Here is a 12523-nt window from a genome sequence, read left to right as displayed (position 1 = left end):
GGGGGGGGGGGGGGGGGGGTAGCTCGTATCCAGAAATATCTTGCGAACGGCAATTCATAACGCGATTACGAGCCATCCGAGCCTGAGAATTTCTGGAGAGCGCCAGAGCGGAAACGTGCTCGTCGCGTTCGTTCCGCGGCAAGAAGCCACCGCTCTGAGGCCGAGGCTGAGAGAAGATAGGTAGATACTTGCGTTTATTGTCATCCCAGCTCTTAAAAACGTTTACAATAGCGTTTCAATGCCGTGGCTGCGAATGTCGGAACGCGGATTATAATGAAGTCGCTACGTCGATTCTCTCTCTCTCTGTTGGCGCGGTTCTTCGGAACATCGCCGAGGACGACGGACGCGAAAGGTAGCCAAAAGGACGGCGCTAAAGTTTACCGCAATTTCGCGGCTCGACGCCGCAAATCCAACGTATAACGAAAGAGAGGCGATCGTGATTTATTTACTACACAGAACGCGCGCGCCTTTTGAGGCTTTTCGGCCGAGAGAGGCGATAAATTTCTGCCCTTTCGCGCAATACCGCTGCTCGTTTAGCCCTCGGCGCCACTTTACACTTGAACGCTGGAAGAATATTTTTCCACGGGGACTCTTTTTCCGAAAAATTTCGTAACTCCGCGGTCCGCTGTTCCCCGAATTCGCCCTCTCTCGTTGAATTACAGGCCGATCGACGTTAAACTCATCTGTCGCGTGAAAAAAGATGAGCGGGCGGTAAAAATTGACTCATCCTTGAGCGCCCACATCGAGAGGTGTTATCAAAATGAGATTAAGAAAGAAATAAAAAATAACAAATATCCGATAATAAAATATATAAAAAAATTAGTCGTGTTGAAATAATAATAAAATGGCTAAAAGTTGCTGAAATAGAAACAGTTGCTCGAAATAGGCAATGAAACAAATATGTCGCGTTATAACGATAACGTGGAAATAAACGAATGAAAGTCGTCTGTGATATCGCAATTCTCATTTTCGACGCGATAACAATTCGCCGACCGGCAAGGGAAAAATCCCGGCGCGCGATTGCCAGCCGTTTCCACGCATCCAATCGCGTATATCGACGAAGAGAGCGGAAGATCCTTTAGAACGGGAATTCTTTTCGCGCAAATTTTATGCAGATACATGCAAACGCCTAATCGCATTAATAGCGCGTCCGAAGAAGCCCGTTCGAGATCCCCGTTCTCCCCCTCTTATCTTGTTGCTTCGGCTTTAATTATTCCGTCTGTCTTCGTGTATACTTATTTGCGAACGTGTGACCGCGTCTTTCCTATACGCACGAGCGACTGGCAATAGCTTTCAGTGGGCAAAGTTTCACAGCTAGTAAAGTGCATGCGAAATAATTCGGGCTCACCTCCTCCCAGACGAGCTGCTTGCTAACTCCCGGCCGAAGGTTCATAATTTTCAACTCCGCCGCCTTGAGCACGCCGTCTTGAGTGAACTCCACGTTCGGCTTCCCTTGTTCGCCCTCGACGGAGACGTTTTTCAAGTATCTAAAGGGATTACAGGCGAGAGGGTTGCAATGTGTTACTATACACGAGATAAGAGACACGAATGCCTTGGAAATTACAATAGAGAGTCAATTCGACATAAAAGGTAAAGAAATAAATATTACCTTGAATATTTTCGTAATATGAAAATAAGAGAGAAAAATTTAACAGAAATCGCATCTCGAGAACGCCTTCTGTAAATACAAACCTTTTTCCATTTTCATATAGTCGTCAATATAATATCTTTACTTTTCGAAAATATTTCGGGTGTATTGAGAGAAAAAATATCTAAGAAGTAAAAAAAAATATTCATTCGATGGATAATAATAATATATTTAAGTCAGAAGTCAACATTTTAACATTCAAAACGGTCGATTCAATATGATCTTTCTTACCAAATTCTCTCATTTAAATATAATAAACGATTAATTTCATAAAAAGCAACGGATTTAAGAAAATGTAAATTTTTTTCTATTGAAAAAAATTTTTTTCCCAGTATAAAAACGTGTACATTAATATAAATAATGTTACTATCTATCGAATAAATATAACATATTTCTCCCTTAGATTTTTCTCTCAATATAATATCGCTTCAAGTATATTCGTGTTTCAATGAAATAGATATGATGATGGAGACGAATTGTAGGATACCGCGTAATTTTAACGTGCAATAAAACTTTACGGTCTTTCAAAGCGACATCGAAATAATACGTTGAGTAACAAATACATCGCGATACTAACTTCAACATGTGGAACATGTGGAAACTCCAAATATAGCATAACAGAACGAGCAAAACTCTGATATATCAACAAGCGTGAAATTATCTCAGAATCAAATTACACATTATTTCGCACGACCGGAGGGCAAAATTCCTGAAATTTGCGATAACTCGTTAAAGCCGAGAGAGGGGGAGGATCCCACCTCTGACGGGGCCATTTCGAAGGAAAACTCCGCCGCGATTCGAAAGCAAGAAAAGGAGAAAGGAGAGCAGCAAAAAGAAGTAGCTCGTCGGGGGGTGCTCGACGCAAACGAAGCTATCTATATTTTAGCAGAAAGTTACGCGGAATTACTTGAAAAACAAGTCCCCTGTGCTCCAGCGCGATTCGCCGGCGCCCTCGCAGCTCAGCTGAGTGTTCAGGCTGCGATTCGCATTTTTCGGATCGTTGACGAAGTCCTCGACGCCGTAAGCGTAGACCTTGATTGCCGTGGTGATTTCGCTTACCAAGCTCTCGCTGCTTGTATCGAAATGCACGCCTACGAGAGAAAAAAGGAGGAAAAGAATATATCGGGTTGGTTCGTTAAAGCGGGTTTATTAACGGCGAGGATTTCTATCGACCTATCGATTTGTCTACTGGTACACACACACACACACATACACACACACATATCCATACAAAGAAAGAAAATTTTCCGTATTTTTCTCTCCCTCCCGCTTGATGGCAATCGAATAAAGACGGATGACTAACCGTAGCGCAAGCTTGTGATAAATAATTTACGAGACACAGATTCTATTTCTCAATATGAAGCTTATTGCTCGGCCTGTTTGATATTGTGGCGGCAGCCTCGCCCGAGCGCGATGGACGTTTACAGAAATTGAATTCTTAAGGTAACCCGTTCCTCTCCAGTTACGTTGCGCTTCCGTTCATTCATTCTCGAATAAACGGGCACGGCCGTTGCGCGGGAACGCCGCGGCGGAAGAAAAACATACAGCGCGTTGTTACAGTGTAATTTTCATTTTTTTCCTTCTTCTTCTTTTCCATCGGAACAGCAAAAATCGTCCGCCCCTCCCGGGGTTCTAGTTTTTCGCAAGTTTTTAATTTCGGACGCGGATTTGAATAGCGTGTAATTTTCACGTCCGGCTGAAATCCGGGGAACCGAGCGGAACGTGAATCCAACGCTGGAACGCCGCGCAACGGGCAAAACGTAAACAATAGCAGGATTTCCCCCGATTTCGGATTTCACGGTAAATTTCGGCCCAAAGCAGGCAGTCGTAATGTCCCGCTCTGACAATCTTATTCCGCTTAGGATATTCGTTACAGCGGCACACGCGCGACTGCGTGTGTTCTTCCTCCGCGCGGGAAAACCTTTTAACGGGGGCTCACGCGCGTAACTTTTCGTACCGGGCCAGATTTTTCCGTAATACAGCGGCGCCCGGTGTATTTCCATAAATATCGTAAGTCCCGGCGGGACGCGTCGGCCGAGGATAAATCGATGTACTGCAAGGCCGAGAAATGTCGGCGATTCGTGCGGAGAATCCTCCCGGAATCGCCTTTTCCCCTTTCGCCGCGGTCGCATCGCTGGAGCCGTGAAAATCGAGTCAACAAGATTTACTTGTATCGTGTGAATACCACGGACGTGACGTTCGTTCGATCGAGAGAAATCGCGACCTCGACGCTCGGTGACGCGGTGATTTCGCCGTAACCGCCGGCGACCCGCTCATGCGAATCTTTCGATAGAAAAATATTCGAATGCGCCGCTCTGGTTTCTAATCAGCGAAAGAGAGGAAGGGATCGATAAGAATCTTCGAAGAAAAGATCGTGCAGCGCAGTCGAATGAATGAATACTCAGTTTACGTTAATATTCTTTGTAAACCAATGTTTGAAAATGTTAATACAGATTTACTAATATTAGACCAACACAGACACGCGCTACGTGCACGCTATTTAGCTAATTACTGTAATACGGAGAAAGTTTCGATTTGTGTAATTAAAGAGTCAAACTAGAGTGTTTCATTTTAATGGAAACAGTGGAAATTTTGAAAACGGAACAATTGACGAAAAGGCTCAACCATAAATTGTAGAGTAAGATTATCAAAAAGTGCACTGAAAAAAGGGTTTCATTAATAATTACCAAACATTTAGATAGTCCCAATTAAATGATTTCGTTACAGCAACCAAATTGTTTAGTTACATGATATTTGTTCAGTTACATGTAACTATTGTTTAGTTACGTGTAACGAAATGATTAAATAGACACAACTGAATGATACATATATCATATAACTGAGTGGTTTAATTACTGTAGCTAAATCATTGAATTGAAACTGTTTAATTACACGTTTGGTAATTGTTACCAAATCCTTTCAGTATGAGCACGTTTCGAAATAATTTACTTTTATCCCCGATATTTTTCAATACAAAATATGAATTATCTCACAAAGTATTCACTTTTCATAAAATCATCTCAATACTTTTCTACATAGTAATATAAAAGATACTGATTACATATCTCATATAATAATATGAGAGATACTGATTTGATGATAAACCACTTAAAATAAGGCTACGGATAATTTTTGGATAAATATATAATTTATATTAAATTAGCGATGTATTAAATATTAATTTATCCGACTGCACTGCATAATCCGTGCAGAAGTTCTGATTGGCCTTTTCCTCTCTCATTCTGGTTTTCCTTTGTATTAATTGAAATGATGAATGCGGTTCTGATAATCGTACGATTAAACTTTTGCGGGACGAGAGAGAAAAATATGGAATGCGAATTTCTTCAATTCGTTCGCCTTTTCTCTGCCTCACTCTCTCTCTCTCTCTCTCTCTTTCTCCATACAATTTTCGCAAAGCAATCATGAAATTTAAGGACGCCAAGTGTTTACGTTCCATATCGCGCGAGTTTGCTGCGCTAGTTTTATCTTGCTGAAATTCAGACGCGAGAGATTCAGCGTGAGTTATGTTATTCCGCGTGGTTCGTTGGATGGAATTCGACGAATTTATATTTCCCTCAAGGATATTCCCGGAAGAGTCTCGGGAAAGGAATCAATTTTTCTATTTCCGTGATTCTGGTCACTGTGTGAATAACTTCCCAGTCTACCGGCTGGCGAAACCATGCATTCTCGCCGACAATAGACGTATTTTGAATGTTAACGCATGTGTGAACGATGTAAAGGCTCTTAACTCCGCCGCGATATGTTCGCGCATTCAGAGGCGACAGAGGATAATACATGCGATCTGAAAATGAATTTTATTTGGCCGAAATATCTGTGATAAAATTTACACTTTCATTTTATTATCCGTACGTTTGGTCGCATCGTTTTGCGCGTGTTTTTTTAATTGGAAAACTGAAAACCGAAATACACACAACGCAACGTTAAAAAATTATTCTCGAATTTCTGAATCGCGCAGATTGTAGTTTTTTTTTTATTTTGAAGCACTACTTGATACACGAATACCCGCTTTTTCGATCTTCTGATTACGTTTTGGTCACCCGCCCATTTTCCCACGACAGAGGATCTTTCGCGAGAGAGACGCGCACGACGAGATAATTGTCTCTAATTCGAACGCAAAATTTTTCCATTAAAAGCATTCTCTCTCTCGGCGAAGTTTGAATCGGGATTACGGAATATTACGTACATAACGAGATATACAAGTTATAATTGGAAACTTGGATACGATAATGGCGTAAGTAGACTCACTGAAACGCCCGTTGTTACCGCGCTAACTTCACTTTCGAGATCTCTGAGCTTCCATTACACATTTCAAACTCTCCCTTCCTTTCTGTAAATAAAATTCACCCCGCCTTCCCCGCTCTGTTTTCTCTAAAATCATTCCAATAATTAGACTTTGAGCTCCCGCTCAAACCTGCGCAAAATCGTTCGTGCTGCATCGCGTCCGACTCTCCGATCATTTTGCCCGAAACCGGCCGAAATGAAATTGAAGAAATCATCGCTCCGAGCGATGCGACGCGAATCTGTACAGACTCGTGAATTCGGGAAACCGTGCGTGACCTTCAGGATGTTTCTGCGCTCACCTAACATTCCAACTGGAAACTGGCTGGGAGTCTGCAGATTCTCGATGACGCTCTGCGTCACCACCCAAACGTAATTCTCGCCGGTGATTTTTTGATCGGTCGCGGCGCTCAAGATGCTGGTGGCCTCTTCCCTGGTCGAGTACAGCAGCATCACCCTGGACTCGCTCTTGATCAGCTCCTGCAGATCGTGCCGTGGGTCGGTGACCAGAATGGCGCTCAATATGGTGAATTTGAACGTGTCTTGCATATCGGAGATTCTCTCTCTGACCGCTTGTATGAAGTCGTCGTGACCAGCTATCTGCGAGGTGACTATGCTGAACTGATGCCACTTGTACCTCTCCAGGATGCTCAGCATCGCCGCGGTCTGATGTTCCAACGACGGCGCCAGCTGCAGCTGCAGGCTGCTCTGCGACGCCCGCTGCAAACCAACGGAATTTCAACGTTCTCGTTACGTTTCGCGAATCCCGCCGACCGGGCGATATCCGCGTCTCCCCCGGCCGGGAAAAACAGCTCGGAGCGCGATTTTATATATTACGCGGCAAAAAATGCCCTCCTCGGAGAATAAACTGGCGCGAAACCGGTGTTATTGAAACCACTCGTATATTTTTCGTTATGACGCGCGGGGGATCCTTTGGGGCGCGCGTAAAAATAACACAGAAATACCGAAAAAAAGGGGGAAAAAAAATATATATATATATAACACCAGAGAGAAAGCAGAGTTCGCGAATAGATATTGTGTACGCCCGGCGGAAATAAATCGTACGGAACAATTAGAGGATCGCACCGAACACGGATAGTTCCGTTGAAACGTTTTTATAGTTGGGCTAATAAATGCGAGAATAGTCGAGATATAACTGCGTTCGTATTCGAGATTCGGCGCCGAAGGATAACACTAACTGTACTTTCTCAACTTTTTCGAGTGGAATCTCCATTCGAAAAACAAAGTGACTGCCGAATCACTCCAGTTGAAGTGACTTTTCACTTTTATAGAATGATACGCGGAATGAATACGCATTGAAGAATGTAAATTAAGAGAATTCGCTCTTTTTCATTCTCGCTCGGTTCGAAGCGAGGTCTCACCCCAAGAAACTCAGAGAGTAACGATAACACAACGAAAAGGAGGACACTCGGGAAAGAAACGGTCTGTTACGGTGATACGGGCGCTTGAAGGAGCGATTACTTAATTGTTTCGGAAGAGCGGCCTCACCACTCCATAAATTCTCGAGCTTCTCGTGCGAGCTGCGACTCACCCTTTCGAGCCCGGAGTTATCGGCGTTCCACGCGATCACGGGGATTCCTAGGTAGCCGGCCAATTGGAGAAAGTATTGAGCGCTGGCCGTACTACGTCCGTATTTCTCGTAGTTCATTAGGTATAAGATGGCCGACACGTTCACCGAGAGGAACTCCTTGCAAAGCGAGTCTAAAATCGCTGAAACAAAAATCATCCGCGCGCACGATGAGCGATCGTTCCGATAACGAAGCGGTCGGGCGCCTCATTCGTGTGTGAAAGAGAATTTTGCTTTCGCGTTAACCTCGCGTCTTTCATGCATTGAGAAAGAAAGTCTGACGATAATTAACAAATGCATTTAATCGAGCGTTTCAGCGCAGTGTCTGGTAATTAATGTTAAATATGATAAATCGTTATTAGCCGCTTCGCTAAGAGTTATCAAGTATTATAACACTTTTACCGAAGTATTTGGTAACTATTACTAAATCATCTCAACAATAACATCACTGTTTTCTGTGTAAAAGTGTAGGTCGTCCCTCACCCGGAAGAAGCGAACTATTCACGAAACGTCGGAAACAGATCCATGAAGGGCGCAACGCTAATTCGAGGGCCAAAATCAAGTATTTATCGACACAGAAATATCAAAAGAGAAGACTCTCAGAAATATTCGGCTTTCGCGATCCGCGCCGAGAATCCCCTGCGGACGGATGATCGCGCGTTGACGATCTCTTAATGGTCTCGATGTATCAAAGTAATATGCATCGGACAGAAATTGTGGCGATTTATAGGCGACCCGATACGCTCTCCCATCTGACTTTATCGTCCGTTCAAGCCCCCTCTCGGTGCGCAATTTGATGGCCGATAAAAACGATTGAGTATCGGTGCGCGCGAGCCGCCGCTGTGCGCAAATTATGACGATCCGGACAATCGAATGGGCTCGCCCCCCCCCCCTTCCCTGTTTCATTAACGTCATTGACCGCATTTTTAGGTTGAATGCATTATCGTCGAGCGGCGAAAACAAAGCGATTCGTACGATGGTTTCGAGTTTTTTTTCCCCCCTCTCTCTCTCTCTCTCTCTTCCTATATATATTTTTTTTGCGGCTCTCGCGGCGCTCGCGCATGCAGCGTTATTTTTCCCCCGTTGAATTCGCCTCTCTATCCGCGCCGCGTGTGCGTTTTGTTTTTTTTTTTCGAAAAAGCGTCGTGCCGAAACGAAACGACGCGAAGTGCATTACTCCGCGCGGATGCGGTCCGACCTGTCTAACGCAGCTCGACACGCTCGACCGACTGACCCGGTTCTCCTCCAGCTCCTATTGTCCCCGCGCGCGATGCGGAGTTCCATTCCTTCGATCCTGCTAATCTCATTTGCGCGCGGGAGAAACACGAGACGCAAAACGTCGCGTCGGGGTATACTCGAGGGAAACCCTCGAGAAACAGACAGATCTGAGCGTGCGGAAGGAATGATGGATCCCGATGTTCCGATGTTTCGTCATATCGCATCCCCCGGAAAATTCTCGAAAAATCTCCCCCGCCGGTTTGCAGTCCGCTCTCGGTGCGGAAAATAGTCATCCCGAACTACCCTTTGACCGAGCACGAAACGATAGATTTTCGAGTTGAGCTGACAAATCTGCCGTTTCGAGCGCAATTTGTTGTTTCCGCGACGCTCTGTGTCCCTCGGAGTTGTCCTTTTCTTCCCATGTTTTTCTATTTTTGACGCACACGCGAAACGTACGATGTAGCATACGATGTAACTGCGGTTTACGGCGAATTTCGCCGAAAATACGGGTCGCGCACGCGAGGACAAACACATGTAGATTCGATTTGGTTCAATTGAATCCAAATACGCGCACATACGCACGCAAGCATGGCAATTGTTTGTAGAATTGCACTGATCTCCACGCAAGAGAGAGAGAGAGAGAGACTATATTCTGTAATCGGCAGGATGCGCGAGAGTATCGATAATAAGCCTGTTTCGTCGGCGACCCGAAATCGTTTCGATTTCGGACGTTAACTCTCGTCCAATGTTACCTTAAAGCCACGAATGCTCTCCATAGTTTGATTGTTAAATTCGCACAAGTGTTCGCTCTAAACGATCTATTTCGACGCTAAAAGCAGCGAAAGCGGAAACTTAAGACACCGTCAAGATCAAAATAGGAGTAAATATTCCTACTGTTTTCTCTTGCTTATAATTTAAATTACATCATTAGAAATAAACCTATATATATTTTTTTTTTGCTATTTCAGCTCTCACTCATTTCTAGAATTAAAGGTTTCAACGTAAGGCTGAAATTTCGACTCGGGCTGACGGTACGTAATTCTCGCGCTTGACAGTCGCGTTTCATTCGCGACTGAGAATACTCCGCCGATAGGAACCGGGAAGAAAGAGGGAAAGGCAAAAAGCACTCGTGCAATATGACGTTGTTTCATGAAATACGAGCGTTTCTTCGCTTTCCATCGAGTGCTCCGGAGAAGATCGATCGCCGCGGCGGAGTCGAGCGCCCCTGTCCGATGTGTGTCCGATACGGTCTTCAACGTCCGTCTCTAATTTCGAAGCGACTTCGCGCGAGAGCTGCGTGTAGGGACACGAGTGATCCTTCGATACAGCCCGTAAAAGCTACGAAAGCTCGTCCACATATGTTCACCGGAGAAAAAAAGATCGCTCTTGACTTAACTCTTCGATACTGCCCAGGCGGATTTTATCGACCTGTAACGGTCGAATCAAGTTCCAACGAACTCCTTTTACACACCCACGACGCCCTTCCGCCCGTAACGTTCGATTGTATACGCGACAAGATCTACTTATCGGTGGAGACGCACACCGCTCACGCACAATCTATACTCCTACTTACTATCTGCGATCTTACTTAAATCCCGTGCCGCCGGTGGAAGAGAGATTGCGACACTTTTACCCCGATAAACTTCATCGCATCGGGGAGCCGATGGAGGATTTATCTTCGGAAAATTGCGAAGCAAATTCTCCTATTGAATCCGAGCGCGAGACTCGGGGGAAAAAATGCTGCAATCTCCCCTCCACCGAGCATACAACGAGGGAAGAAAGAACAATAGGATAAAAAACAGTCGAATGCGAGATATAATTTGGACATGCTTCCGCATATGGTTCTAAATATAAATAGAGGGGCGTCATTAGCTGCGATGTGTCCTTCTACCTATCTTGAAGAAGTATTCAATTTTCAATACTCTTAGTCGCAGTCGCTGAACAAAATAGCGCCGACACAATTCCGACCAGCCAATCGAGCCGTTTTTTTCACAATAACGCTTCTCTATGCAGATCTCTCTACAGGACCCTCCATTCAGCGTTGTTTTTATTCCCGCGTCCGATCACATTATTGGATTACTCGATCGCGATCGGACAGACTCGCTGTAAAATAATAAACCCGGCGCACGTCGATGCCGTCGATCCGGCTGGAAAGCGCGCGATTTAATCGCGTGATCTTTCATTCCCCGCGATTTCCCCGCGCGCGGGTCCCTCGGCGAAATTTAATTAAAACACCGTGCCCGGAAATTTCAATGATCATCGAGGGCGCTCGCGGGGATAGATATTCGCGCACACCGGTAACTACTCGTGCCTTTGATATCGCTGCGCCGCCGTGAAAACACCTAGTTAATTAATTTGACTCGCAACATGACTATAGCCACTTGGTATTAACGGGCGACATTATTTCAGGATAAAGCCAGGTGCGTGTTCGCACGTACTACAGTCAACAACAACGCAGCGGAGCCACTGTTAGCATAATGAAATAACGCTCGCTCGCGCTGGTTGTCTTAGCGCGCTCGGAACTATGAACGGTGACGAATATAAAATTATCCGCGATTACGCCGTTGAATTATGCGCGCAGCGCCGGTCGGAAGGCAACACGCTGCTAACGAACAATCGGGAGGTCGTTTCTGTTGTGCTGGCATTGGCAAACGAATCCGATCTGATCGACGGAATTCGAAGAACAGAAAGGAATAGAAGCGCGTAAGACTCTTGCCAAATTTCCACCTCTCGCCGAAGTGTTTGCGTTACTTATTCATTCGTTCCTACTTACATCCGGCCGCCGAGCTGAGCGGAGTTTACTTATTTATTTCGCGGGATCCCCCATGATTATTTCGAGCTGAATTATTAAATACATTGAAATTGAATACGTTACCCCCTCCGAGACGCCCGTGAAATTCGCTCTGACAGTCCGCTCGCATCTGTTCGCGCTTGGCGGCCGTACATTCCGTGCGTATTAATTTTCGGCATATTACATTCGTCGATGCGACTTCGTTTCCTCTATACGTCCGGTGCAGCGTGTCCCGAATTAATCAGACACGAATGCGGTAGTCAAATCCATGGCAAGGAACGACAAATCGATTAAGGTGAGTTCCTTTGATCGGGAATTACCTCGACTCCGGTACTCTGAGCGGTGTGCTGCCCCCTCGACCATGCGTGATTCCTGGAGATACGACGGGCACCTGCACACGCTTCGTCAAGATAAACTTCACTACAGGCACAAACGACCGGATCGTGATTCCCCTTGGAAGCTGCGATCGCGAGAGATTGTCGCGAGTTACGAAATCAAACTGAGAAAAAAGGTGCAATTATCAGATCCCACCGTTCTTCGGATTCTGACATTTTCCCGGTAATGTGGACAAAGCGTTTAATTGCGTTCTTATTAATTAGTTCGTTCCTTGGAAAGCACTTACTATATCTGTGCTTGTTGCGTAGACGGTGAAAAGTTTCGTGTTAAATTTCACGTATTTTACATAACTGCCGTGGCTATCAGCGGTATTTACATTGTTTCGCGTTTTATTAATTCACGCGTAAAACGCAACCAACCGCTCGTAACAAATGAAATACACAGCCAATAGGGAGCCGATAAAACCAAGTGACAAATATGTGCATCGATAGTCGCGTTTATTTGTCATACTTTTTTTATTTATAATTCAGACTTCAGTCGAGTATTAAAATAAATCAATATAAATCAGCGTGGAAGTCGTTGCGTCAGTTATTATTCCCCGACGGTTCATATTTGGATTCACGAGCGGATGTTCGCAAACGTG

The 12523-nt window shown here is 44.9% G+C and overlaps 1 protein-coding gene across 3 annotated transcripts in view; it reads right to left on the bottom strand.

Annotated features, from left to right (window-relative positions):
* LOC106749514 (glutamate receptor ionotropic, NMDA 2B) overlaps positions 1 to 12523 on the bottom strand; it is a 115754-nt gene that overhangs the window by 50604 nt on the left and 52627 nt on the right. For all 3 annotated transcript variants that reach the window (XM_014629038.1, XM_014629035.1, XM_014629039.1), the window contains 4 exons: positions 7500 to 7678; positions 6250 to 6667; positions 2556 to 2739; positions 1349 to 1487 (listed from right to left, as the gene is read on the bottom strand). In XM_014629038.1, the coding sequence (XP_014484524.1) occupies positions 1349 to 1487; positions 2556 to 2739; positions 6250 to 6667; positions 7500 to 7678 (920 nt within the window). The remainder of the gene's footprint in view (positions 1 to 1348; positions 1488 to 2555; positions 2740 to 6249; positions 6668 to 7499; positions 7679 to 12523) is intronic.

Source organism: Dinoponera quadriceps, unplaced genomic scaffold (assembly GCF_001313825.1).
Source record: "Dinoponera quadriceps isolate SergipeBrazil2010 unplaced genomic scaffold, ASM131382v1 scaffold3162, whole genome shotgun sequence".
NCBI lineage: Eukaryota > Metazoa > Arthropoda > Insecta > Hymenoptera > Formicidae > Dinoponera > Dinoponera quadriceps.
This window is presented reverse-complemented; position numbering and strand designations above follow the sequence as displayed.